The following is a 24984-nucleotide window of genomic DNA, read 5'->3' as shown; positions in this document are numbered from 1 at the left end:
GGATATCGGAAGGAGTCAATGTCAGGCTGATGATTGGAAATGGACCTTGGTAAGCACACAGAAATAGAAAGAAAGCAAAGAAGCAGAAAATTTTCGAGCGAGAAGTAAAGATTCGGTTTGACTGAAGTTGTAGGCCATAGCTTTTTGTAGTATACTTTCGAGGCTGTACTGCAAAGAAATGTTTTCACAAAGTCTGTCCATTTGCAAAAGTGCAGCGATCAATGTTGCTGGTGTGTATTCGATTGTATGCCAAATCTTCTACGAGACCGCCCAGTCGCAGGCGACGATCCATCTACCATCTTGTAGCTCAATTTCCCACGCAGGCTGGGAAATCGCAACGACACTACCCACGACGACAGGAGCCTTATGTCCCAGGCCCGTCAACTGTCCCTCCCCAGCCAGCATAAGCCGCGCCGCAATCTCTTCTCTTACATCCCCGTCGCCCATGATCCTTCGTCCCCGAACAAGGTACATTCTGTTTTCATGACGAACTTCGTCAACAACAACGCTCATGACTAGGTCAGCCGGACGGTCACCGCCCGTCCAGCCCTTGACCTCTGCCAGCCAAGTCTGCAGCTCTGCCGCGAGGCCTCCGGCGACGTACTTTGCGCCTCGCCGCTGTGGCGAGAACGCCTCCGGTAGGCCTTGCTGTCGAATGACTTCGGATTCAGACGGCTTGAAACGAGGGGCGCGATGAAAGGTCGGCTGCGTCTTGACTGGGTCTCCTGCAGCGCGCTTAGGAACAACCAAGTCGTCCTCAGTCCTGGGCACACCCTCGCGGAAGGGAAGCTCATCATCGGCATCTGGCAGCTGCTCGTCACCGTATCCGCTTTCTTCAGGGAGAAGCTCTTCCTCTTCATATCCCATGGCAACGTCTTCCTTGGGCTCCTCCTGCCAGCTCAATGCTGGCGAGACCGAAATCCTTCTCCTCTTTGGTGTCCTCTCCTCAGTGTCGCTGTATAAAACACTAGGCGGCTCCGAGTCAATCTCGATCGAATCGCTCACCGCGACGACCATTGGCGGCAGCTCATCCTGGTCCTCTGTCGGCGAATCGCTACCGACGTCAGAGTCGATGTCAATCCTAAGATTCTGCCTCTGCGTCCTAGCTCCTAGCGTCGATCGCGTCGCCGAGACGGGCGCATCTGTCGGGGAACTATCCAGAAGATCGTGGATCGGGTCTCGGTGTCTCGACGGTCGAAGTGAACCAGGGAACACGGGCGTCGCGGGAGGTCGCTGAGTCGATGACGGAGGGGCGAAGCGGGGCGTGGGCTGGAAGCGCTGGCTGCCGGCGAAGGCGGGCAGGCCGCTGCCTGGTGTCTGTTGTTGCGATCCTGGAGGTTTCTTGGAAAACAGAAATCGACGAGGTGTAGGTGTCTGCAAAGAAAATGGTTAATGAGCGACGGTTTTGGTGTAGTGACCGCAAGACTCACTGATGGCGGTGGTTGCGTCATTGGGGTCAGCCAAATGGACCGCGTCTTCGTCTTGGGAATTGAGAGGCGAGAAGAGGCGCGGTCATCGCGTAGGCCTTCTCTCTAGAGATGTGTATTTTCAAGCAGGTTGGGCGGAAAATTCGACGCTGAGTTGATGTGAAGGCACAAGCCGGCGGCGGAAGCTTCGTGAGCGATCACATGGAGCGCATGGAGTCGCGCTAAGCACTGCAGGCGTCATCGGGAGTGCGCAATATCTGCTACATGCATAGCCCCTTTATACAACCATTTCCATCGCTTCAACACTGGAATGGTTTTTGAGAATTTGTCAAGTTCACTGGTAAATAGTGTAGAATTACTACCAAAAATGTATACTTGTGGTTGAAATACTACTGTTCAAGAACAGGCTGTCCTCTTCAATTTGGCGCATGGCCTCCTGCAAGTCGAGCAATTGGTCATGTGGCTCCGGAACACAGGGAATCAGCTTTCCCACGGCCATAGGCAGAAATGAGATAGAGCGCGCGAAATCTCACGAGATCTGCATTTGATTGTGTAAACCTACAGTCATTCCAAGTTGTTCTACGAGCGACTTGGCGTGACAAGACCCGAAGTCAAAGTTCCACAGACTTCAGCCATTGAGGAATCTGCTTTAGGATTTATGAAGTTCGCAGTGATCTCTCTTGGGAGTGATCAACTCTACCGCGAATTTTTGATTTCACTGTTCCAAGGGCTCAGAAGTATTTCAACTTCGGAATAGACTTATTAAAGGTACAACTCTTTCTCAGTTCGCTTCATACTGTTTGTGCTTTTGTGAGGATGAAAAGAGGAGGACTTGAGAACAACGTGTTCATGTGCAGGACGTTCATCCAAACAAATCAATTTTACACGGGAACTATCATGACTGGTAGTGGCAAGCTATCGTATTGGCTAGCTGAAGTTCCATAAAACACCTTTCTGGTCAATCAAACCTCCTTGTCGTGCCTCCGACCCTTCACTGCGATTTGAACCACCCCTGAGGCCATGCAGTTACTGCTGAGCCCACCGCCATCAACGCCTTGAGAAATCTAGAGACGAGAGCTTCCAAGATCAATCTGAGAATCAATCGAAATACCTTGCGGAGGGAATAATATTAGATGAATAACACATCGTCGAGGAGTACTACCCTGGACTGGATCCAATTACAGATTCAAACATGATAAATGCCCGGCGGGAAGAACGGCTGACCGACAGATACGATCAAACGCTCCCCAAATCAAATCCGATATACACATCGATCACGTCTCTCAACCGCACGCAGCAAGCCGCCTGCACGGCCAGGATGCCGAAAGAAAGAAGGAAAAAACATCCCGAAATCGTACACGTCACGCACGCAGCTATCCTACCAGCCTACCAAAACTTACCTCGCCTTACCCCATGGCTGGCAACACAAGAAGTTGACGTGGCCCGGGGCGCCGGCTGTCCGCAATACGGTAGATGCAAGTCCCGTGACACGACGTGCCATGTATCGGAGAATATTCGTATCCTTTAGAAGGTATCCTCTGCTTACACGCCCCCTTTTTAGAGGATCAGATGAACTTTTGTGTAACGGAACAGGTTAGATGTATCCGCCACAGGCTTGCCATCAACCCGAAGTTTCTTTCCATTAACAAATATCTTAACAGTGTAACTCGACTTCAGCCACCGGAAGAGGTCCTGATATCCATCCTACCAGCCCAAAGAACTATCCGCTCACTCTGAATCTCGATTGCAAAGTGACCGCATTATTGTACAGTATTAACAGCAGCTGCTCAAGCCTTCTTCCGCTCATCCCACCTCCTAACAATATCCCCAATCAAATCCTTCCCACTCTCAACCCCCTCAACCTTCAACTCCTCCGCTTCAACCCTCCCCTGCCGAATCCTCGCCTCGGCAACAACATCCCCCACAGGTCTCTCCCCCATAGCCCTCGCACAAAAAAGCTCCAGCTGCCGAAGTGTGATACCCAACCCGCCAACAAGAACATTGACCAGCGCCAAAAGCACCCTCAGAAGCGCGAGCGGCACCTCGAGGATCACTCTTGGTAAGCTTCTTCTTCTGCCCCCCTCTCCTTCTCCCCCTCTTCTACCCGCCAGGAAACGCGCAGGCTGCGTCACGACGGAAGCTAGCTCGACAAAGGGTGCGAATAGGAGGAAGGAGAGCATGCGCGGGTAGGAGTACAGCCGCGGGTTACTCGCGTAGAGCTTCGGCTCGAAAGGCGAGGCGAGTTTGTAGAGGATGAAGTCGAGTAGGTTGAAGAGGCCAAACGCCACGGCGGCCAGGATCGTGAGGGGAGCTTTGAATACCAATAGTCAGCCATAGTCTCGACCATATGAGTGATACACAACAGCATCATGGAAGCCACGAGAAAGCAGCCAAACTCACCTCTCAAAACATGAAGACCCAATCTTCCCCATCTCCCCGTCCTCCCATCCGTAGCAACAGTCTCAAAAGCCTTTTGCATCCCGAGAACCAATCCCGTTACCGGATCCCCAGGCCCCGTCAAATCAGGCCACTTGACCACCTCCAACACCTTCAAATCCTCCCTCCTAACCCTCCCACTCTCAACAAGAACATGCGCCGCAACAGCAGACAACTTCCTCTCCCCTCCCTCTCCCTTCCCCGTCGAAGCTACCCTCCAAACAGCAGGCCGTCCACCATAAACAACACACCTCCCCGCCCTCTCATAAACCCCAACCGTCTCAAGCACCTTCTCAACACAAACCTCCTCCCCAGGTCTCTCCCTCTTCACAGCATCCGCAAACCTCTCCGCGGCAGCCGCATACCCCGGCTTCAGAAGCTCCCTCAGCCCTTCCTCGAACCTCTGGCTGTTCATCTCCGCCAACCCGTACTTTGCCTCCGGCCCGCACCCGACAGCGTGGATCCTCGTGCCCCAAAACGGCTGGTCCCCGGCAACGGGCACCACGAGCGTAGGCCGCCCGCTCCGGAGCGCCATGGCCGTCGTCCCGCTTCCCCCGTGACACACCACGGCCCTGACCCGGGGGAACAGCCACGCGTGCGGCGCCTCGTCGAGGATGAAGATGTTTGTCATGTCTCTATTCCCGCCGATGCTGCCCCCTTGACTCTCATCGTCTCCATTCCTCACGCGTCCAATATCTTCCTTAACAAGGTTAGACCACCCCTTCCCAACAACAGCCCTGACACCAACCCTCCTCACCGCCTCAAAGATCCCCTCAAACACGTCCTGCGCATTCGCAAACGACATGCTCCCGAACCCGATATACACCGGCGGCGTCTCCGGGTCCGCCTCCAGGAACGCAACCAGCTCCGGAGACGGCATATACTCTGACGGCACGTCCTCGAATACGAAACCCGCGACGTCGATGTTGTCCGCCCAATCACTTGGCTTCGGGAGCAGCCTCGGCGACCAGAGATACGTGCAGGGGACGTTCATCCTGTTGTACTGGCTCAGCCACCAGGCGGGGGACATGTTCTCCAGGCCCATCACGTTGACGCGGACGTCGTCGATGACGGATTTCATCGCTTCAAGGAACCTTGTCGTGTGTTAGTTTAAGAACATAGAAAGAGCCCTCTCCCTCCTGAGGTATCACTTCGCCCTGGCATAGCTCCTCTGATACTGTGTTGCTATGCCCAAACCAAAAGGGGGAATGATCAAGAGCAAGTCGTCGAAAACGATACATCAGGAAGAAAAGAACTAGTAAGGGGCAGGAGAATAGAAACAACTCACATAAAATCCTGAACCCACCAGGACACAACATTCTTCCACCGACTAGGCCCCTTCAAAGCCCACCCAGCCTGCGAATGCGGTACCTCCCTCGAGAAAATCCTCGGGTTCATCCCAAACAGGTGCAACGGCACACCCAGCCTCGCCGCCGCGGACGTCTGGTTATACACATGCATCGTAGACATGACCAAATCCGCCACAAAGGCTCCCCTCTCCTCTCCTCCTCCATCTCCTGCTCTTCCTCCATCAACCCCATCCTCACCATCGTGATCAAACCCAAACCCATCAACGCAAGCCCCCCACCACCTCTCCCCCATCTCCCGAAACTCCTCCCGGATCACAGGCACCAGCGCATTCAGCTCCTTCCGCGGAAGCAACCGCCTCTCCATCATGGTCTTGATGTCCGTTCTGCCGATCCCGTAGAACCCGACCCCCGCGGCCTCGACGGCGGCGCGGTACGGCGGGTGGCTCGCGATGCGGACGCGGTGGCCATGACGGCGCTGCAGGAGCTTGGCGACGGCCAGGGAGGGCTGAAGGTCGCCGCGCGAGCCCATGAAGAGGATGACGATGTTGAGGCGCATCGTTGTGCCCGGCGGAAGATCCGGAATCGGATACGGATCACCCTTTGGTGATGAATTGGAGCTTGACGTCGTCATTTCGTTGGATGTTGATGCTGTGGTGCTAGGGTGCGTATCTCTGTTTTGGCTGTGCTCTCCAAGGGACATGATGGACCGCAACAACCCACGAATGACAATGATCGCGTCGCAGTTAAGGTAGGTTCACCTACATCTACCCATCAATTGTAATGTTGCAAGAAACATGGGAAAAACATATTGATCTTAAGTCACGTTGTACGGATTGTTCGGTGCTTGCTTCTTCTCCTATTCCTCCAGAATCTTACGTGAGGCGCTAATCAAACCTAGGTAGGTCTTTTTCTATTACAACTGGGCGCAGGCCAATGAAAAGCCTCGATACACGATTGCCCTGGCTTGGAAATATCTAGGCAACAGGCCGAACAAATTAATACTCCAAAGTTGTAGTCAACCAACACCGCCCGGGACTACACAATATCGCGATTCCGTGTTCATGGCCAGCCCGTGACCCGCAAATTTCACGGGTGGCCGGACCCGTGAGGGTAGTGTAGTCAATCCGGGCCTTTGCGTCCGGAAGTTTGGGGGGCCCACCAGTGCGAGTGTGTTCGGGGAGCTCTCGGCGTCCCATGGACCAGGGAAGAGGAGACAAGGACAGTTGCACATGTCGTCTCTTATTCGGATTCGCCACCTTCATCTTCACTCACGGACCAACCCACCATCGTCATCTCTTCAAGAAGGATGTGTGTGGTTGTCACAGATCAATCAAGGCATATTTCTGTGGTCCGTTTTGTTTTTTCGCCATACTGGACAGATTCAAAGTTCAGACTGCACGCCGAAAGGTGCCCTGATCCCTGGCCTCTTCAGGCCGCCGATGCGAAGGTAAAGAGAAGAAGAAGAAGAAGTTTAGGAGCACAGGTAGGTGTGCGATCGGACGTGCCCTCCATCCCCTTTCCTCTCTCGAGTCTTGTCTCTCGTGGCCCGCCTCCCAACTTTTCGGTTTCGCCATCAGACGATGACACATGTGAGACTATAACGCCGGATGGGAAAGTCGAGAAAGACCGACGGGGAACAGATGGAGTTACATCTGTCCACCACGTCTGAAATTGCCTCGGGCGGTTGACGCAAGGGGCAAATGACAATGGAGAGAAAGAGAAGAAAAGTCTGATGGTCGAATGAACAGGCTCTCTCTCTCAAACCGTTGCCGTGAGACGCACAGCAACGCTACGACGTTACGACCGACTGACTCGAAAGGGAAACCCGATGTTGTTTTTGTCTCAAGCAGTCACAATTTTGGTCAAAGGGCTTAGCGAAGAGCACTCTCAGCTTCCAGAATACGAAAAGAATGAAACAAACAATGTTGCCCCAGAGGCCCCAGACAGGTGACTTGCTGCTTGTTGTGCCCACGGGCCCTTCGATGGAAGCTCTCAGTCTTCTATATTCGGCAGCGGCGTTTGTCTCAAGGCGCGGACGGAAATTGGAGGATCTTGTGGGGGATGAGATAGCGGCTGAACCGACCGAGGGCGGTCCGGTAGATCGAGTTCGCTTGCTCAAGCATTCGGCTCATCACCACGGATGACTGTCTGCCTGCCTGACTCGCTAATCTGCAACCATGCTGGTGACGGATGGTCAATGTCGACGAGCCGACCGCAAAGGACGGGGCAAAACATGAGTTGACTTGTCGTGTCGTGCATGCCGCCATAGCCATAGCCATAAGCCTCATTTGGCATCTGAGGCCTTCAAACACCTTTTTGGTATGCTCAATGGCTTTGAGACACGCCTCAAAGCCTTCGAGGAACACCGCATGCCTCGCTATCATTGACCAAGGCATTTGCATTGTGTCGAGCCAAGTACGTAAAGAGCACGCAGTAGGCCAGGCGTAACCAGACCAAGGTTGGTTAACCTTAACGTTAGCGGCCTTCCACTGCAGGCACCTGACACGCCTCTGCCGACCGCTCGCACGTACTGGTGCATACGGGCCATGTTGGTCTCGCGGAATATTTTGTGATTCGGGCACCGACGGGGGTTAGCAAGGCGCCGCCTCTGCAACGTGTGTGCAATGGCGCATGGCCGTAAGCAGAATTTGGGACGGCGTCGGTCCACAACACTTCCAGCGTCGTAGTCGCAAGGAACAGGCCGCTGAAGAATACTCCTCGTCCCCTCGTCGTTCGAACTCTTGGGGCCACCAGAAAGATCCGCGAAGAAGGGAGATAGACGGAAAACTGGAGATGGTGTGAAGCTCGTGCTGGCAAATGACAGCGACAAGTGGCAGTGGCTTGGATGAGTGGCACTGGAATAGGTCCCGAGTCTTTTTTCGTATCATGATGGCGTTAGTGCAGAGGATAAAAGTTGAGATGAAACCATTGTAAATCACTCGAGACCGGGGTCTGAGGGTGCAAGCTCGAGAGGTTGTCGCTTCGAGATGATCGGCGCAGGGATATCGCCCTGCAGCAGTCCTTGTCAGAGGTTGTTGACCTGGGCTGGCTTTGGAGTTTGGCGGGCTGGTCTGTCGGCGGCCACAGAGGGCCTGGAGACAGCTGAGTCCTGTCTCGTCCGTCTCCGGGTATCTTTGCGTAGAGGCCTCGGGCCCGAGGCCGAAGGGTAAGGTGTCGAAGGCGAAGAGCTAGGAACAGCATCCACTAATCAAGCCTCTCAGACGAAGACGTGTCGTCCGTAGCTTGATAGCGTCGTAGGGCGGGCAGGCGCTTAGTTTTTCCTTACTGTGTCGTAGAAATGAGGGTAAAAAACTAGATGAAGCTGGTGTCGGTACCGGTGCCCATGGTTTCCGGGTGCGCCCTGAAGCTAGACCTTGTCGACCCAAGCTTCCGTGGGCCGAGTTTGCGTCGCATCCCTCTCCGTCAACTCATCTTCTTCGCGGAAGCCAAGCTTGAGGGACCTGAGCTGCTACCAAGACAACTTACTTGAGGCCATGGAAAAGGCGCTAGGTGGCGCCCATCGTCTTTAGTGGGTGGACTGGCCACGATCCGGCGCATCTCGCAACGTGTGCGATGGGTGCCTGTGCTCACCGACTTTGGTCAGCGAAGCGTGCAGCAAACTTGGGAAGAGGGCGGAAGAAGAACGCGGAACAGAGAGGGCGACAGAGCGGGAGAGCTAGTCATTGCTTGATCGGAGCCGGTCCAGACCTTGGTCGGTCAGCAAACAGCTGGCTAGTGTGGGCTATTGGTCGCTCGAGATGATGATCGGTGATGATGGACGATGCGATGACACTTGTCAGCTGCTGTTGCTGATTCTGATGCTTCCGCCAGCAACGGGCAGGATCAGAGACGGTAGCGGAACGAGTAGAAACGCTGCTGGAGCATGCCGTATTCCGTCAAGCTAGGACTGAGCCCTCTGAAGGGGGATCTGAAGGGGGAAAGGAGCTCGAGACTCTGCATCTGCGGGTGCTTCGGCGTGTCAAGCCAGCGTCTGGTCTTCTGACAATCTCGCATCGCACGCCGATATTGTTCTGGCGTCTTATGGCCCCGACGCAAGCTTGTTTCCCTTTGGACGTTTTGCGATGGCCGTTTTATCCTAAAGTAAAAGTGCCATAGGTACATAGTCACATAGTGCAGCTGGTGGCGTGTGGAATCTTGGTTTCCGTCTCGCGGACCTCACAGATTTTGGATCTTTCGTCCCGTGTGCGGCGGCCGGAAGCTGAGGTTATCCGCTGCAATCTGGACAAGATTGGGCAAAGCGAGACAAGCCTTCCATCACAGAGAAGTGTAAAAGACGATGATGACTGGGGGATGGTAGAGAAGCGTGAGGAGGTCGGAGGGAGCTGGGGTGACCGTTGAAGGTGTTCCTGAGTCTTTCGCCCAACGTTCCATTGCTGTCTCCAACGACAAGAGGAGTGGACATCAGCTGAAACATCTGCAGCTTCTTGGGTGGAGACTTTAGACCCACCCTCAAACCCAGAGAGTCCACACCTTCCTCCTTCCTCCTTCCATCACACCCAGGGGAGCAGGTACGTATCTTTTCTCTGTCATCGTGAACAGAAGGGAAGGGAAAGAGCCACCTCGCGGAGCACAGGAGGAGAATGGAAGGGGCGGGGGACGTACCCAGGTCCAGGTCTCCATCCTCAGGCTTCCTTCCATCTTGCACCTGCCTCGGACGGATACTTTGTCATGTTCTTCGTCTCGTCAACGTCCTTCACTTTTTGTCCAGGTTGCTTCCCCTTCACGGTGGCACTAGCTCCGTAGGCTGAATGACTGGGCTCGACTAACGGCAAGGCATGTATGTGTGTCATGTCTATTGTGGTCAAAGTAAATTGTAGAGAGTGCGTATGTGTGTGCCTTGTGTCCTGTGCACACTTGCGTAGCCTCTACAGATACGTGGTCGAAATGAAGGATTCAATCGACCGATGTGCTGATGGGATGGCCAAAGATGGGACAGATGACATACTGGTTGGTTCTATAGAGAGGGAAATGCCCTGTATCAAGACATCTTGTTTGAAGGAAGATGCTAGCTATCGCCACTGTGGTTTATTGCAAGTCGTCATGGTTATGTTTTTTTTTTTTTTTTTTTTTTTTTTTTTGCAATATGGCCTTTCATGCCGCGAGACTGCGATTATTCACCATGGGCTTTTCTTGGAACAAAATAAGAACGTAAATTAGTTAGACTCTAGCCATAGAGTCCGTGGCAATTGCCGTGTGATTAGGTGAGTTATTCTGAGCTTCTTACCCCATCCCACCATGTTCAGGACTCAGGAGACACGTCCAAGTATAGTCACGACCCCTGCACCACTTTGCCCCTCACCTTGCTCTACCGTGGCCCGTAACAGACTTGTCCGTATTATTGTCCATGTATACTCCGTACTGATAGTGGAGGCTAAGAATGTTCCAGGAGCAAGACAGAAAGGGGAGCCTCGCCCGGCCCAACTCCGTTTCGTGATCCTCGTGAGGGTTTGTGTTGATTTCAGCCATGGGAACTTGGGAGGGAAGGCAGGTCCAGCGAGAAGAGACGTCCCTCTCTCAGGCACCAAACTCCAAGGCCCTTGGGTACGGCGTGCCTCCATGAGGTGGATGCGACGTATCGGTACCTTGGGCATGGAGACGACGGATGACGGACGGCGGGCGCCGGCCCACGGAAGGAGACGTCCCACCTCTTGTCGTCCCACCACTGCCCGGCCCCCCAAAGGAAGGAAAGGACTTCCTGTAGGTAGGTATGGACGGAGAGAACGGTTGGACTTGGCAGGCAGCGGGAGAAGTAGCCCCTTCCACCCGGTTCGACCCTCAAAGCCCGATCTTTGAGTTGACCTCATCTTCGTCTTAGTGTAGTAGGCACATAGGCGTGTTATGTGTTAATTATGTATCCGAACAAACAGCCGTATGCAGAGTCTCCGTACTCTCCATTTTTGCCCACTCACCTTTGTCACTTGTAAAGTTGTGAACCCCCCAACTCAATCTTCGACCCATCAGCCAAGCCACGGCGCCACTTCGACATGGACCAGCGCGCCAACCCCCCTTCGAAGCTTCGATAAGTTGGAACCGGCATCTGAGCTGGGGCCTTGAACATGGACATGCCATGCCCATGGACCTCATTCTCGACTTCGACCTGGACTCCTTGGCCTAGATTCCGCCACACACAGCATCGACTTGGTACGCTACGGATACAGGACCTGGATCGAAGTCTGAACCTCACCTCATGCAGCACGACGGATCCCATCTGATTCTATGGTGGCCCCATCTCCCATCCCCCCCGCCGTCCGTAAACTCATCTACTTACAACATTTGCACCTTACAGAGAGTACTTTTGTGCGGACACGCAGCAAAACCATCTACTTACGACACGTACCCTTCCCATCAATCTATGAAGCAACAGGCACCTTTCAAGTCTGAACTTACTAGCGTCTTTGCGTCCCCTTGACCGTCGACATATCCCGGATCGATCAAAGCCATCTCTGCTCTTCGCTAGGCTCTAGACTCTGGCAGTGCATCAGAGCCTCTTCCTTCGCCCGCCCGCCCTCCGTCCCTCCCCCCTTTCGTCCCTTCATCCCCTCCTCCACGGCAAGCTGACTACATGCCACCGCAACCATGATCCATCACTGCCGCTGCGATACGACGCCATCCAGCATCCGGGCTACTCTATCCCATCCCATGCTGCCAGTTACTACTCCTTCGACGCATCTCGATATCCCGGCTTGCAGCAGCCCCGTCTTGAAACGTGGAGGCAGATTCCCATGGGCCAATCGCAAATCGCACATTCGCAGCCCCGGTATGCCCACCACGGATCGTCCGCCGGCTACGTATCGAGACGGCCGAACTTGTCCCATGTCGCCGCCGTCCTACTATACATCTCTATGCGGCACCTGGCCTCGCGACTGCCACACTATGCGATACCCTGCAGCACATCAGCCCGCATCGCGCTGACGACGGCTCTCACAACCTGCTCGTTTTCATGTCGCCCTATCTTTCATATACTGCCACGTACCGGTACGGGTACCGTTAGTCCTTAATATCTGACGCGCCTCGCTCTGCCCCGTAGACTACTGTACTTGACGGAATAGCCTGCAGAGATAGCACGCCATCCTTACTGCACTGATCGGTCGTCGTCAGAGTCTCGTCGCTACGGGCGAGCTGACGCTTCCCACAAGCTCTCACGCCATACGCTGCTAGGTGGTGGGTGGGCGACCCAACGCTTCGTCTCGTCTTGCGTACTACGTAGTGTCTACGGAGTAGTTGGCTGCACTACATTGGCGCAGGGGCCATGATCCCTGCTGTCCGTAGGCCAATGGCAGTTTGGCAGCACGCGACTGAGAGATGCCGTCCCATGGATGATGGAGCTCTTTTGAGCTGCCAAAACTACGACGACATCACAGCCGTTCAGGGCTATGCTCACAATTAAGAATCCCATGCGATGCGGAAGAGGGCCTCTGAACAGCCGCGTTATCTTAGATACGGATCCTGGACGTTAGCAAAACGAGGCATATGCACATGCGTTCCGGTGTGCAGCTGTGACGAGAACCAGACATCCATTACCTGCAGTCGACAAGCGGCCGCCTAGAGCAGCTACGTGCCTGTGGTTCGTGCTGGATTGGACGGTGAAGCAAATGGGAGTCATCCGTCTCCCGCCAGTTCGTACACCTCATCCGCCGATGCGATGCGCTAAGATGCATTGTCTGTTGTCAAGGGCCGGCTCCACGTCCTGAGCCTCAGAAGTGTCAGTGGCACAGAGCAAAGTCGCACTTGAAATGGCTTCAGAAGAAGCAGCAAGAGAAAGAAGAGCAACCAGCCAGAACAGCACACGGGCCTCATCACCTCGTGTTGTGAAGTGAGATGGATGGAAGGCCACAGACAGCAGAGACGTTTTCTACGGCGGAAGCACGGGCTGGCGTCACATCTAGTGGCAGTCGACAAGTTGAGACAGGCCCAAGGGCTGCCATTTGCCAAACAGATTGCCGCAAAAGTCAACCTGGATGCTCAGCTCCTAGGCTCGCACCCTCCTCCTCCCCTTGGACTGGACTGGCACCACCCAGCCCCCGAATCTCCGTCAGATTAGAGTCGGTCTCTTCTCTCTGTCACAACCCAAGCAACCAAGGCACCGCGTGGCTGCAGCGCCGTTGGATATTGCAACCGCAACACATGCACAAAGCATACAACACAATGGCGACAAAGGAAGTACTAGGCCGTTGGCGGGGTCTACCGTCTACCGCCGCCTATCGCCTCTCCCGGCCGCCCTATGGCTTGTCTTGGTGCGCCCAGCCATGTGGTTTTGCTGGCCTCATCTGGTTGCTTGCATCTATCCAACCCGTCTTGACGGTATCACTCAATGGTCGCCCAATCGACATCTCATTGCCAAGGGGGGTCATGACAGCCAAAACACGCTCCATGCGGTGGCCACCGAGCGACATGGGCAAAACAATTGCGCCCCGGCACTCGCTTCGGCTTCTCCCGACCGACTGAACATTCACCTGCACATGCCCGAGGTCTGGTGCGTGCGTGCCCAGGGGATTCGGCCCCCCTCCCCATCACCCTCACCTCTCTAGCCCACGGTCAGATACCAATCCGGTCAGAGATGGCATACCTGAGCCCTTGTCCCCATCCACGGTCCACCCCATCACGGATCCCAGTCTCGTCAAACGAAGCACTTCCTTGACAAGTTTCACGCCCAATCCCGGGTCTCAGCTTGCAGATCGATGGATAATCTGTGCCTCAGGGCCTCCCATTTGCATCAACCGAGCAGCCGCAGCACAACCACCGAAGAGCGACCTGAAAGAACGGCAAGGAGCCATTCTACAACCGCGCTCGTTTACGGCATCTCTGCCGACCTTGAAGTGTGGCAATGGAACGACAAACTTGAGATAGATCCCGTCGTCCGCCCTGCCATGCCTATATCACGTCCATTATATCAATCGGCTTAACTATTTGGAAATCTAAGCCCTGCCCGGACGTTTCCCCTGCGGAGATCATGGTTCAGACGGAGTATCTGACGCCATGATCTACTACGGTCCAATCTGATGCACAAGCAACAAGCACAAGGCCACGGGGAGTCGCCCTAGTCACCAGCAATAACCAGCACGCCAAGCTCCCACGGCAACCATTCCTCCTCCAAAAAAGTACGCAAACCACCACTCAGCACCGTTCTCACCTGCGCCCTCTGTAGAAGCAGGATGATAGCAGGATGATGGTCCCCGACGATGGACAAGCTACAGGCAGTGCACCCGCACTACCACAGCACAGCACAGCATAATAGAGCCCCGAGCAGCAAATGTGAAAGCTGCCACTTCTCGAGCCAGTTACACAAATCACCTCAACTCAAGACAATGCCCCCCCCCTGTCCCTGGAAGTGGACATGGACCCTCGTCGAGACCAGCGGCCAGTCGGGGGCTTTTCTTCCCACCGGCGTGCCCAAACCTACTGTGGGGAAGTCTAAACAACGACGACATCCCTTCCCCTTCAACGCATAATGCCCAGCATCCTTGCGTTGCCGCAAGTGGAAACTCTGATCAGATTCACTAGCTCTCCCACTCTTCTCTTGCACAGTGATCATGCTGGCTCCCGTTGCGAGCCTCCTCTCTGTCCCCATCTTTTCCTCCGATGCTTGCTCGCGGCTTTCGGGCCTTGCCCCTAGCCTAGTCGTCGGTCGTGGTTGTTAGACTTGGGAGCCCTGACCTGACAGACTGCGGTTGGGCTCGGTCCAGCCATCCGTCGTCGTCCCTGTCGTCGTCGTCTGCTTCTTCTTTCATGTACCCATCTCAAGCGTATCTGACCTAGTCATGACATTCGAAGCTGCTGCTGCTTCTGTTGTGATCGTCTCTACACCCTCCGCCCGGATTCCTAAACAGCTACCGTCTTCAACCCCTACCGTCCCTTCATGCGTTCTCAGCACAGCCCTACTTCACCTCTGTCCCTGACCCCCCGGGCTCGTCCCCGTCTCTCGCTGACCATTCGTCCTATCTTTTGTTTCTTCTTCTTGTGTCTTTCCGGACACTGGCCTTGAACTCCCCCTTCACATTTCGACATCATCCGCATCTGTCTGAAGCCTGCCAAAAATTCTGTCACTATTTGGTTTATGTCGAGGTTGGCGTGTGCCTCTTCCATGGCATGATAGTACTTGCGCTCCCGAAACGAAACTTTGACGAACTTCGCCGAGCCTCTTGCCGTTGTTGACAAGTACTCCCGGAGGAAACGAGCACCGATTCAGATTCAACCTTTGGACTGGAATTGTCTTCGCACTCTTCTCGAAGCACAAGATCACGACGTTTGGGAAACAGCCTCGCATTCGGAGCATCAGGAATCTAGAAAAACCGCACCAGCGTTCGGCAAGCCACTCTCGCGTGTCTGCACGACGTCTCCTACTTTGACACTGCCACCCGTCAACCCCCTTGATCGTACAGCTTTGGGGCCTCAGCTACGGTACGAGGAAGTCACTGTTTCCTCTGCTCTGTTTCTCTCGGTTCGAGGTCGATCCGACATCTGCGAACTGCCAGGGCGTGTTCAAGCTAAGAGGTGTTAAAGTCCCTTTCGGATGACCCTTCAAGTACACCACTGGGCGACTTGAAGGTGTTTCGGCTGTTTCAATCCGCTTTTGGAACTGTCAGTGCGACTCTGAAACGGCGATCCCAACGATAGGTCTGATATTCTTATCGTTTGCTTCTTAACTTGTCATCGCCTCCTGTACTACCCCTTCCCCTTCCCTCGTCGCCTGCCCGCCTCCCGGGCGCCACACACAAAAGCTTTGGGATCTCCCATCAACCTTATCGCTTCCCTACGCTTCCTCCCACCACTGTCACCTTACCTACCTGTCCCCCTAGTTGTGCGACCTTCGCAACCTGGGTTTAACAGACGACGAGTATCCGATGTATCGGACTGGATCCTAGAGATCGGACATTATCTTCTTCTCACCAATAACTATCATCGACAACAAGAGACAGGTTCTCGACAACTAAACTGAGGATTACAAGTTGGACTATTACGAACTGAACATCACGATACCCGGCGGACGTAAAAGAGGGAGCTTTCAGGGACACATATCACGTCACCACCCCAAGGGACCGCCAAACTGGATTCGTTTCGGCGACAAAACTTCTCCCACGTTGTCCGCGCTTGAGCGATGGACGTGACATCACTACTGAACGTAGCGGCGGGAAAAAAGCCATTTATTCGGGACAACTCACTCGAAACCACTTCTGTACCGATTTTCCAAAGACAAATCACCACATCGTCCCCGGAGAAGACAGCTTCTTCTAGGCGGACAAGCGACGCTAGAGCACCGCGGAACCGCACGCCATGGGATGCGGGCGGTTACTCTCTTCACCTAGCTCTTGACAACAAGTTTCCTGCTTCCCACACCAAGCCTACATACTACAGCGAATCCGACGTGGATCAGTCGGCTTCCACGAGCTCTTGCGACGCTCCTTCGTCGAACTGCCATTCTAGGGCCAGCTCTCTCAGTTCTCTGGCACACGAGATGGCGCATTCCGCCAACATCACTCCAATGACGAGTACCCACCCTGGCCGGTATGTATTGCATGGTCCCGTTCTCGGCGCAACACTGGTGCACTTGTGTATTTGGACGACCTCGTAGACTGACTCCCTCGCGAAGCCTGGCATACCTAGGCGAGCCAGAGTCGCAACTTCATGTTGCGACTAGCCGAAGGTGAGCCAGCTTGGGAGGTTGCCTGGGCTCCTGACAGTTTCCACTATCGTTCTTAATAGTACACAGCGGCTAACATTTCCAAGGACTAGCATTTCCGGTGATTCGGATGCTCAACTAACAGCAAGGCAAGTACTTGGCGCCGTCTTCCCTGCCGTTGCGCTGGCCTTATCTCATTGAAAGGCGATTGTGTTTCCACGGGATTATCTCGTCGGAATTGCAAGAGTCTCCATGCTACAGAAAGGTGCTCTCGTTTTACCTGTAGATTCTAATCTCGTCCAGGCCCAACCTCCCCCGCGAAGATGATGGGCACCACGTAACAGGAGGATTTCCCAAATCCCCGAAACATAAGTTCTCCGACAGCCACAGCAGTTTGTCATCGTATACCTCCTCAAATCAATCCGGAGGACACTCGAGGATATCCTCCTTATCTACTGTGAGCGGCATTCAGCCGTTCACGTCCCTGTTGAACGACGTACCGGCTTTTGACACAAAACTCGATCACCAGCAGGGTATGGGTGGCCCGGGCATGATTGATGTTCAGCCTCCATCCCCACGAACGATGGGTCAACATGATCCAGTAGCTTTGGATCCCGCGATGAAGGGGACTGGGCGACCAGGCAGTCCGTCAGATGCTATCTTGATCACCAGAGGTATGGGTGGTAGCAACCGATCAAGTCCAACTGATGGTTTGAGGTACGTGAAAATATGCGCTTTGTGATTTACTCATTCCCAAATCTCGCCCTCGATCTCATGAGTCTTGAGTTTGAAAGAGATCGCTGGCCAGGAGCAGTTCGCGTTCAACTCTCCAGATCGCGCTTTTCCATCACCTGGCTCAACTCAATCACACCTCCCCTATCCTGATTTTATTTTACCAACTACTATTCGTTTCACTTTACCTACCGTATCTTCACTTCACCCTCTTCATTCACCTCACGATAGCCTCGACCTCACGTGAATGAACTTCACATCGAACTGCGATCTCACACGTGACCTGACCGGGTCGCTCCTTCCCTTTCATCTGACTGTGAATCGAATCTGCGGTCCAAGGAGGCCTTGTGATTCACATCGAATTCCCTTTCACCACCTTGAGACCGCCTTGAGCATCACGATAATCCTCCTTCTCCAGCCTATTTAAATCACCGTTCGGAGACTCGATCCCTCTTCCCCCTTTCCTCTCCATCACACAACTCCTCCGTTCTTCCTCCAAACAAACGAGATCCTTCGTTCCTTCTACTTTCTCCGAACAATTCAGACCGCCCAATATTACTTAAACTCCATTCCGAGCTGGACTCTTTACTGATTACATCGAGCAATAGCCCTCACTCAAAACAACAACAAGACAACCTCAACTACCTATCATTACCGCAAGATCAATCTTCAAGAACTCACAAAAGGGCTGTTTCCGCGCCCGATTTTGCCGCTATTTCTGCGCCTACCTTCCAACCTTTCCCTTCGGTTTCAGAAACAGCGCCTTTCCCACCGCAACAGCAGCAACCTTTCGGTATGTCGCCTCCCGATTCTCCCCCTGCCGTGTCGGGCAGCGACGAGATCAAGTGTATGTACATCGAGAACTGCGACACTGGATCTCAGCCTCGCAAGGCCATCTCGCACATCTTTGGTCGCAACAAGCTCTGCACCCGCATGATTCCCGCCCACGTCTGGGTTCATTTCTGCCGCAAGCACTACCAGCGAAGCCGTTACCGCAACGCCCATGAGTACTCAAAGCTCCAGGTCGATCTTGTTCAAAAGCAGATCGCCAGAGTTCAGCAGTGGAGCGACGAGAATGAGAGAGCTGGCAAGGCAGGCGTGGTGAACAGCTGGTCTCTTGCCATCCGCAAGCGAGAGCAGAAGCGATTGGAGGACAAGAAGGAGTCGAAGAAGCGTGCCTACCAAGATGAGTCCGAGGACGAGCAGCTCGACGGTGCTATGCTCAACGGCACTGCCGTCCCCGAATGGCTCCTCAGCAAGTGCGGTGCTGGATACACCACTGTTGCTATTCAGGAGATTGTCGCTCAGCTGAAGACCGAGATCGACGGTGGCAGCCTGAGCCAGATCCCCGACATCGAGATCCTCCCCACCATCAGCAGCGACGGCCCCGATGAGAAGCCCAAGACCTACCTCAAGCGCAAGACAAGCGGCGGCGCTGCTCATAAGCGTTCCCAGTCGATGGGTGTCGCCTTGAGACCCGAGGCAATGCCTATGGCTAGACGTGTCAGCCAGCCCAATGCCTACTGGGGCCATGACAGTAACCACACCTTCTCATCCGGAAACTGGGTCCAGAATACTGATATATCTCTAGCCGGCTTCTACGAGGATCGCAATGCGATTCCCGGTATGCCTCGAGTTCCGTCTGGCATGCGTCGCATGAACATCCCGCACCGCCCTGCCTTTGGCAACATCCGCGAGAACCATCCTGAGGAGGATTACTACCGCCAGCCCCAGATGGGCTCCGGCCCCTTCATCTTCGGTGCCGGCGGTCCTCAAGGCGGCCCCCTCCCTGCCCCCACTCCCCAGCGTCGCGGCAGCAAGTCCATGGCCTCTCACCTCGAGACCTCGACTACCATGCCTACCTATCCTGACCCTCGCCGGGCATACCACCAGCGATCTCAGAGCGAGATTGGCGGAGGCTTCCACCAGGGACAGGCTCCCACGTACCGACCCAACTCGTCTTCGGGCTTCGCTCCTTACGGATACGCCCCCAACCCGGTTGATCAGCAGCCGCAGCAACAGCAGCCGCAAGACCAGTACGATGGCACCTACCCTCGTCCTCACGACAACCCATTCGCCCAGGCTGCTCAGCCCAACTACTATGAGGATCCTCAGCGGCAGTACGCCTACGGCGCTTCTCCGTTCCAGCCGAATCCCGCCGCTCGCCTTGGTCCCGTTGGCGCCAACAGACACACCCGTCACCAGAGCACCCCGAACGCACCCCGTGCCATGCACCGCGCTCCTTCTGCGCACGGCTTCGCGGTGGCCCCAAACCAGCAGGGCTATGATCGCACTCCCGAGCACTCGCGCCATTCCTCCTACGCCACCCCGCCCATGCAGCCTATGCAACCCATGCAGCCCATGCAGTCCATGAATGACGGCACCCGTCATTGATTGGGGCAATCCGAGATCGAGACAAGAAACAAGCACTCTTTTGAAACGGCCTTCCTTATACCCGCATTCATGTCACGTCGACACGGCATCAAAATCGGAGTCAACATTGGGGGACGGCAAGCGGTCATTTGGTTTTCCTACACCTCTCTCTTTCTTTAATTATCTCTCTCTCTTTTCCTCCTCTCGTTGCACGGCCAGTTTTTGCATGAGGAATAGCGGAAAACAAAATTCACATTGTACACCACGGACTTTCTTTTATCTCTCTCTCTCTCTCTCTCTCTCTCTCGGCAAGGGCTTGGCCACGGACCTGCAGCCCTGGCAACGATCGAATGATGGATGACTGGACATCGCACGGATCAACGGCACACGCTTGACACAAGCAAAACTCGGGGGTCGGTTTTGGGTTTCTTTTTTAGAAAGTCCTAGATGGCCAGGGCAACTCTTTCACTATTTCCGACTCTTTGCTCCTCTAGCAAAGTCGATCTGGAAGCACGACTCGGGTGATGGTAGGGAGTGGAACTGGCATTTGTACGAATACGGACGGAGGCTGTCGGCGGTTTTGGGTGGGTTCTTCTGGCGGACGGACGGATGGGAAGGGACTGGGTTTTGGGATTCAGTATGGACCTGAAAACGGCGTTGGCTTTTCCGGTTCTTGCTTTTTTTTTCTTTTTCTTCTTTTTTGCCTCCAACGCGTTTTCCTCTCTCTTCGCTTCTACCCGTCTCCAGCTCTTCTGCAGTTTTCTGCCATTGGTCAGTTTTGCGGAACGGTTTTCCCCTCCAACTTTCTTTCTTTTCTTTCCCCTGACTTCTTTCACGCTCTTGACAGTGGGTCGTTACATCTCACGAATCAGTCCAAGTCGCAGAGCAACGATAAGTTGTCACGTGGAAAGACGACTAGATCTGAAAGGGAACCGGAGGAGAGTATGGAAGATGGCTGAAGGGCGGAATGAAGCGGACGCGAAACCAAAAAACTTTCCTTGAACCTCGTTTGATAACGCTTCGTCTTGCAAGGGCTTTGAACGCTTAGATAGCTCAGCCTAATGAAATACGCAGTTAAGCTAAGATCCTTCCCATACGCCTTGGTGTGAAATGATGTGATGTGATAGCCAAACAATGAAGTCGTGGTTGGCTGTGTCTTCTTTTGATAGATGAATAATGGGGGAAATAGATCAAGGGAGAGAATGCATGATTCCGAGGCTACCCCTGTGGAAAACTTGGACGATTCACATTATCTGATGTCGTTCCGTCTTGCAAATCTGCCTTGATCGATTCTCGATGGGTGGTTATTGACAAATATCTCGCCGAAAAGGTCAGGTAAAGTAGTACATTGCTGGAAAAGAGTGCCGAACCCCGACCCCTCTAGAGCTCTCTCTCCCTCTTCACAGCAGAATGGCGCAATCCACTACACCACCTGTAAACCTATCCTCGAGACAGAATAGGTTAAAGGTAAACCTAGAGGACTTGACCTCCACAAGCTCGAGTTGTACCATCACCACTTACAACAACTCTAGAGGACTTTCACTTGACGCTCAGTAAATAAAATGCGCCTCTTTCTTTTTGTATTTTTTTTTATAGGAGGGTTAGTTTCGTGTAGGATTAAGCACAATCACAACAATAGCCTATCTGTAACAGGATGGAAAAGGGTGTTGAGATGTAAAGTTCACCCTACAAAAGGTCTCTCTCCCGATGGTTTGGGTATGATTAATGAGCCCATGCAAACCGCACAAACTGCCGTTGCAGCATTGTGTTTGTCTGCTCTCTTCCAACTCTTCTATAAACGCTAGATATCAAAGAGTAAATCCCCGTCGCTCTCAATATCATAAAGTTATACACCCCGTGAGTTCATCTATACGTCGTCTCATTCATGAATTCCATTGACCCAAGAAGCCGTGCAAAGCTTCAACCTCCAGAGTCCAAGGTAGACCTTTCTCTTACTCCCTAAACATAATTGACCCGCCATCCCACTCCGCAAGCCTCCCCACATTCGCCCGCCCCTTGATCACAAACCCGAGCCTCTGATAGAACGGCTCAACCCCGACAAGCCCGATAAGCCACGCCGGCACGCCTTCCTTGTCCACCTGCGCCAGTCCCTCCCGGACGAGTAGCGACCCGAACCCGTTCCCCTGATCGCCAGGCGCCACCGCCAGCGTCGAAAGGTACCACGCCGTCTTGCGCGCCGGGTATTCCGGGTCCTGCGTCAGCACGTCCGAGGCGATGTGCGTGTCGTCAAAGATGGTGAGCATGGCCGGGTCGAGAGACCTCGGAGGCCAGAGGTAATCCGTGAGGGAGTTGATGCCGAGCAAGATGGGCTTCAGCCAGCCGCGGAGGGTGAGGTAGCCCTCGGTCGCGGCCTTCTCGGCCGGGGTAGGGTAGGGGCGGCGCCACCAACTGAACGCGGCGACGCGCTCGCCGGAGGCTGAGTCGGGGTCTGGAACGGTGAGGACGTGGAACAGCTGCTGCTCGGGACCCCAGTAGCGCGCGTAGAAGTAGCGGTAGGCGGCGGCGCGCCAGTCCTCGGGAAACTCGCGGCGTCGGGGGTGCATCTTGTCGACGGCCCAGTCGTTGCCGAAGGCGGCCATGTAGACGTCTACGATGGCTGCCGTGTCGGCGGAGGTTCCTGGGCGGATGCGGAATTGTGGCTTAGACATTGTTCCGGGGTTTCCAAGTGTTGTTGAGGGCTTGTAAGTTTGTTAGTCCAAGGTTCAACGAGATCATTGGGAAGTGGTCATGTAGTGTCTAGCGGAAGGTATGAAGGTCTGGTGGGAGGCCGAAGCCGAAGCCGATACGATAAAAGTGGGTAAAGGACTTACAGACGGTGCGAAACTATCATTCAATTGGCTGATGGGGGACGAAAACAATGACACAATCCGGTTGCTAGATGGGATGATGGGCAAGAGTAAGAAATGTGCCGTGTCCAATTCTGTTGGTATGACAGGTGGTCTGAAAATAGATCGAGTCGGGATAAGGTCCTGCAGACAACATCATGGGAAGCGTCGCGATTTGAAGGTCTTCGGTATGTCATCGCAAGGGCGAAAGAAGTTGGTTCCTTGGCTTGTTGGCACTAACAAGCCGAATGACTCAACCGGGAAGCACGCAACGCGGGGAAACTGCTCCAAAAGTTCCTGCATCTGCAGGGGAATAGCCTTGGAGCATTGGATGTTTGATCCCAGTCATGGTCTTTCAGAACTGGTCCGGCGTAACGCGCCGGGTCGACTGGCAGCATCCGGATGCGGAGACCGGTCGGCCGAGGACACGGCCGAAGCATACTACACGTTTGTCGGGCGAATTCCCACCTTGCAGAGTGTCGCCCCGGGCCGAGGACCGCGGAGGTCATCGGCTACAAGTGGAGCTTGTCCTTCACAGCACACCAACTCCTCATGTGCCGGCCATGTTTAGCAGTTTTGGCCCCCGAAAAGCTGCACGTCGCTAGAGAGGTTGGGGGTAGGATTCGGATCCCTGGTGAAAGGCTCATGTCGCGTCAATGTGGAAGCGGTGCAGCTTGGGAGTCTGCGACCGCGAAGCTGACCAACTGTATCCTTGCAGAATCCACGCGGAACAAGCCGTGGCTCCCGTCCTCCGGTGCCTACGGTGGGAGGGAGTGGAGGAGACGGGACGGTTGGAAAGAAGATGCCCGACTCCGTCATGGCCGACACCCAGAAATCTGGTTTTAACCGTTTCGTTATCTCCAAAATAATCCGTTCCCGTAAGCCGTAAGGCGGGCTCAAGTTCGTCCGCATGACCAATCGTCGACGTCAAGAGGAATCTAGCCACAACAAAGGGAAGTAACGGTGGAAGTTTGGAAATGGGCACGAAAGTTCCGAGAGAATAGGTACAGAAAATGCTGTGTAACGTGTGTAACGTCGGATGAGGAGCCGTCGCTGGCTTGAATGGTCCCTTTGGCCAGGGGTCGTCAGAATGAAGGAAGGCATGGGCAGCTTTTCCTGGGCGCCGTGATCCATCGTGTCAGCCCTACGTGAGGGAACTGCGGTAAAGACACATGGGGCTTGCTGACGACTCGAGGCGATGCGGCACGTCATTGCTCAACTCTTCCGGACCGGATTCGGGGGTAACGACGGTCGCGGTCGCGCATGCGGGTTGTTGAGATGATTCTAGCATGTTTCGATTGGTTCTGGAAGATTGCGAGGTGTTCGTCTTACCAGGCTGCGTGTAACTGTCTTGTCTATTTTCGTTGTTGGCTTGTCTCACACCGAGACATAGGACACAAAAGATGTTGATAGTATCTGGCTGCAATCGGTGGTAAATGTTGATGGTGTCCTTGTTGGTTGGCGGAGGTCATGTCCGTTGCGGTGATGGGATAATGGGTGAGGGTGACACTAGTACGAATGCAGAAGACTGTGGATTATGTAAGATATCGATGTCGAGGGCCCAAGCGCAGCTCAGCAGGTGACACCCGAGATGATTGGGGCAATTGGGGCACATGTGGACGGAACGTGTGGATATGGCAGGCAATAATGGGCAGTGATCACTGATCGGGAGCAAGGAGGAGACAAGACTCGGGAAGGAAGCACGACAGGTGCCGAGAAAGAATACGTACCGTAGCTTATCTTTCCCATCTTGTCGAATTCCCTTGTCAATTGGAAGGGAAGAACTCAAGCATCTGGAATCTGGAATCTGGAATCTGCCGCTGCTGGCCACAAGTCTCGAACCCGGGCTTTCGGTATGTACCTTTGGTATAGTGCAGTCATCTAGATGTGCAGAGAATGTTTTGTTCCATTGGCTAGAACATTTGTGTCTTTGATTGCGAGTGTCAGTCAGAAACTGGCCCTCACGGCGTCGCCTGGCCAAGACTGAACAGCGTCAGACATCATTATCCGATGTAGCCGCCACACAAGGACAGACTGCTGGGCTGGAAGAAAGAAACGTAAACAAGCCGGCTCTTGCTGATCGCAACCGTCCCCAATACCTACCTTCCTGCGGGCTTGGCTGTCGTGAGTCGTCATTGTTTACTGAGCAAAGAGCGAGGCTGCCAAGTTGTCTCCCGTTCGCCGTTCTCGTGTTACACATGTGCCTCCATGGTTTGAACAAA

General features: G+C 54.2%; 12 protein-coding genes across 12 annotated transcripts; 7 read left to right on the top strand and 5 right to left on the bottom strand.

Annotated features, from left to right (window-relative positions):
- Positions 1–258: 258 nt before the first annotated feature.
- CTAM01_03674 (uncharacterized protein) lies at positions 259–1451 on the bottom strand (the record flags this gene model as incomplete). Its single annotated transcript, XM_060519706.1, has 2 exons — positions 259–1374; positions 1431–1451. The coding sequence occupies 2 exons, from the start codon at positions 1449–1451 to the stop codon at positions 259–261; spliced, it is 1137 nt and encodes a 378-aa protein (XP_060385912.1).
- Positions 1452–3214: 1763 nt separating this feature from the next.
- CTAM01_03673 (glycosyltransferase family 28 domain-containing protein) lies at positions 3215–5873 on the bottom strand (the record flags this gene model as incomplete). Its single annotated transcript, XM_060519705.1, has 3 exons — positions 3215–3738; positions 3828–4957; positions 5152–5873. 3 exons carry the CDS (start codon positions 5871–5873, stop codon positions 3215–3217), a joined length of 2376 nt encoding a protein of 791 aa, XP_060385911.1.
- Positions 5874–7764: 1891 nt separating this feature from the next.
- On the bottom strand, positions 7765–8061 carry CTAM01_03672 (uncharacterized protein; the record flags this gene model as incomplete). The annotated part of the gene is made up of 1 exon (XM_060519704.1): positions 7765–8061. The coding sequence occupies one exon, from the start codon at positions 8059–8061 to the stop codon at positions 7765–7767; it is 297 nt and encodes a 98-aa protein (XP_060385910.1).
- A 99-nt stretch (positions 8062–8160) lies between these two features.
- Positions 8161–8629, top strand: CTAM01_03671 (uncharacterized protein; the record flags this gene model as incomplete). The annotated part of the gene is made up of 2 exons (XM_060519703.1): positions 8161–8339; positions 8470–8629. The coding sequence occupies 2 exons, from the start codon at positions 8161–8163 to the stop codon at positions 8627–8629; spliced, it is 339 nt and encodes a 112-aa protein (XP_060385909.1).
- Positions 8630–9398: 769 nt separating this feature from the next.
- On the bottom strand, positions 9399–9806 carry CTAM01_03670 (uncharacterized protein; the record flags this gene model as incomplete). The annotated part of the gene is made up of 1 exon (XM_060519702.1): positions 9399–9806. A coding segment is annotated over one exon (408 nt), but the record flags the coding sequence as incomplete, so codon positions are not given.
- Positions 9807–11770: 1964 nt separating this feature from the next.
- On the top strand, positions 11771–12192 carry CTAM01_03669 (uncharacterized protein; the record flags this gene model as incomplete). Its single annotated transcript, XM_060519701.1, has 2 exons — positions 11771–11982; positions 12084–12192. The coding sequence occupies 2 exons, from the start codon at positions 11771–11773 to the stop codon at positions 12190–12192; spliced, it is 321 nt and encodes a 106-aa protein (XP_060385907.1).
- Positions 12193–13653: 1461 nt separating this feature from the next.
- CTAM01_03668 (uncharacterized protein) lies at positions 13654–14041 on the top strand (the record flags this gene model as incomplete). Its single annotated transcript, XM_060519700.1, has 2 exons — positions 13654–13667; positions 13723–14041. The coding sequence occupies 2 exons, from the start codon at positions 13654–13656 to the stop codon at positions 14039–14041; spliced, it is 333 nt and encodes a 110-aa protein (XP_060385906.1).
- Positions 14042–16289: 2248 nt separating this feature from the next.
- On the top strand, positions 16290–17553 carry CTAM01_03667 (uncharacterized protein; the record flags this gene model as incomplete). Its single annotated transcript, XM_060519699.1, has 4 exons — positions 16290–16743; positions 16796–16835; positions 16925–16964; positions 17098–17553. The coding sequence occupies 4 exons, from the start codon at positions 16290–16292 to the stop codon at positions 17551–17553; spliced, it is 990 nt and encodes a 329-aa protein (XP_060385905.1).
- A 785-nt stretch (positions 17554–18338) lies between these two features.
- Positions 18339–19937, top strand: CTAM01_03666 (uncharacterized protein; the record flags this gene model as incomplete). Its single annotated transcript, XM_060519698.1, has 1 exon — positions 18339–19937. One exon carries the CDS (start codon positions 18339–18341, stop codon positions 19935–19937), a length of 1599 nt encoding a protein of 532 aa, XP_060385904.1.
- Positions 19938–20440: 503 nt separating this feature from the next.
- Positions 20441–20875, top strand: CTAM01_03665 (uncharacterized protein; the record flags this gene model as incomplete). The annotated part of the gene is made up of 1 exon (XM_060519697.1): positions 20441–20875. The coding sequence occupies one exon, from the start codon at positions 20441–20443 to the stop codon at positions 20873–20875; it is 435 nt and encodes a 144-aa protein (XP_060385903.1).
- A 993-nt stretch (positions 20876–21868) lies between these two features.
- Positions 21869–22585, bottom strand: CTAM01_03664 (acetyltransferase; the record flags this gene model as incomplete). Its single annotated transcript, XM_060519696.1, has 1 exon — positions 21869–22585. One exon carries the CDS (start codon positions 22583–22585, stop codon positions 21869–21871), a length of 717 nt encoding a protein of 238 aa, XP_060385902.1.
- Positions 22586–23164: 579 nt separating this feature from the next.
- CTAM01_03663 (uncharacterized protein) lies at positions 23165–23608 on the top strand (the record flags this gene model as incomplete). Its single annotated transcript, XM_060519695.1, has 1 exon — positions 23165–23608. The coding sequence occupies one exon, from the start codon at positions 23165–23167 to the stop codon at positions 23606–23608; it is 444 nt and encodes a 147-aa protein (XP_060385901.1).
- Positions 23609–24984: the final 1376 nt, after the last annotated feature.

The sequence above is a fragment of the Colletotrichum tamarilloi genome (genome assembly GCF_030869305.1).
Source record: "Colletotrichum tamarilloi strain Tom-12 chromosome Unknown Scaffold_8.1, whole genome shotgun sequence".
Classification (NCBI taxonomy): domain Eukaryota; kingdom Fungi; phylum Ascomycota; class Sordariomycetes; order Glomerellales; family Glomerellaceae; genus Colletotrichum; species Colletotrichum tamarilloi.
This window is presented reverse-complemented; position numbering and strand designations above follow the sequence as displayed.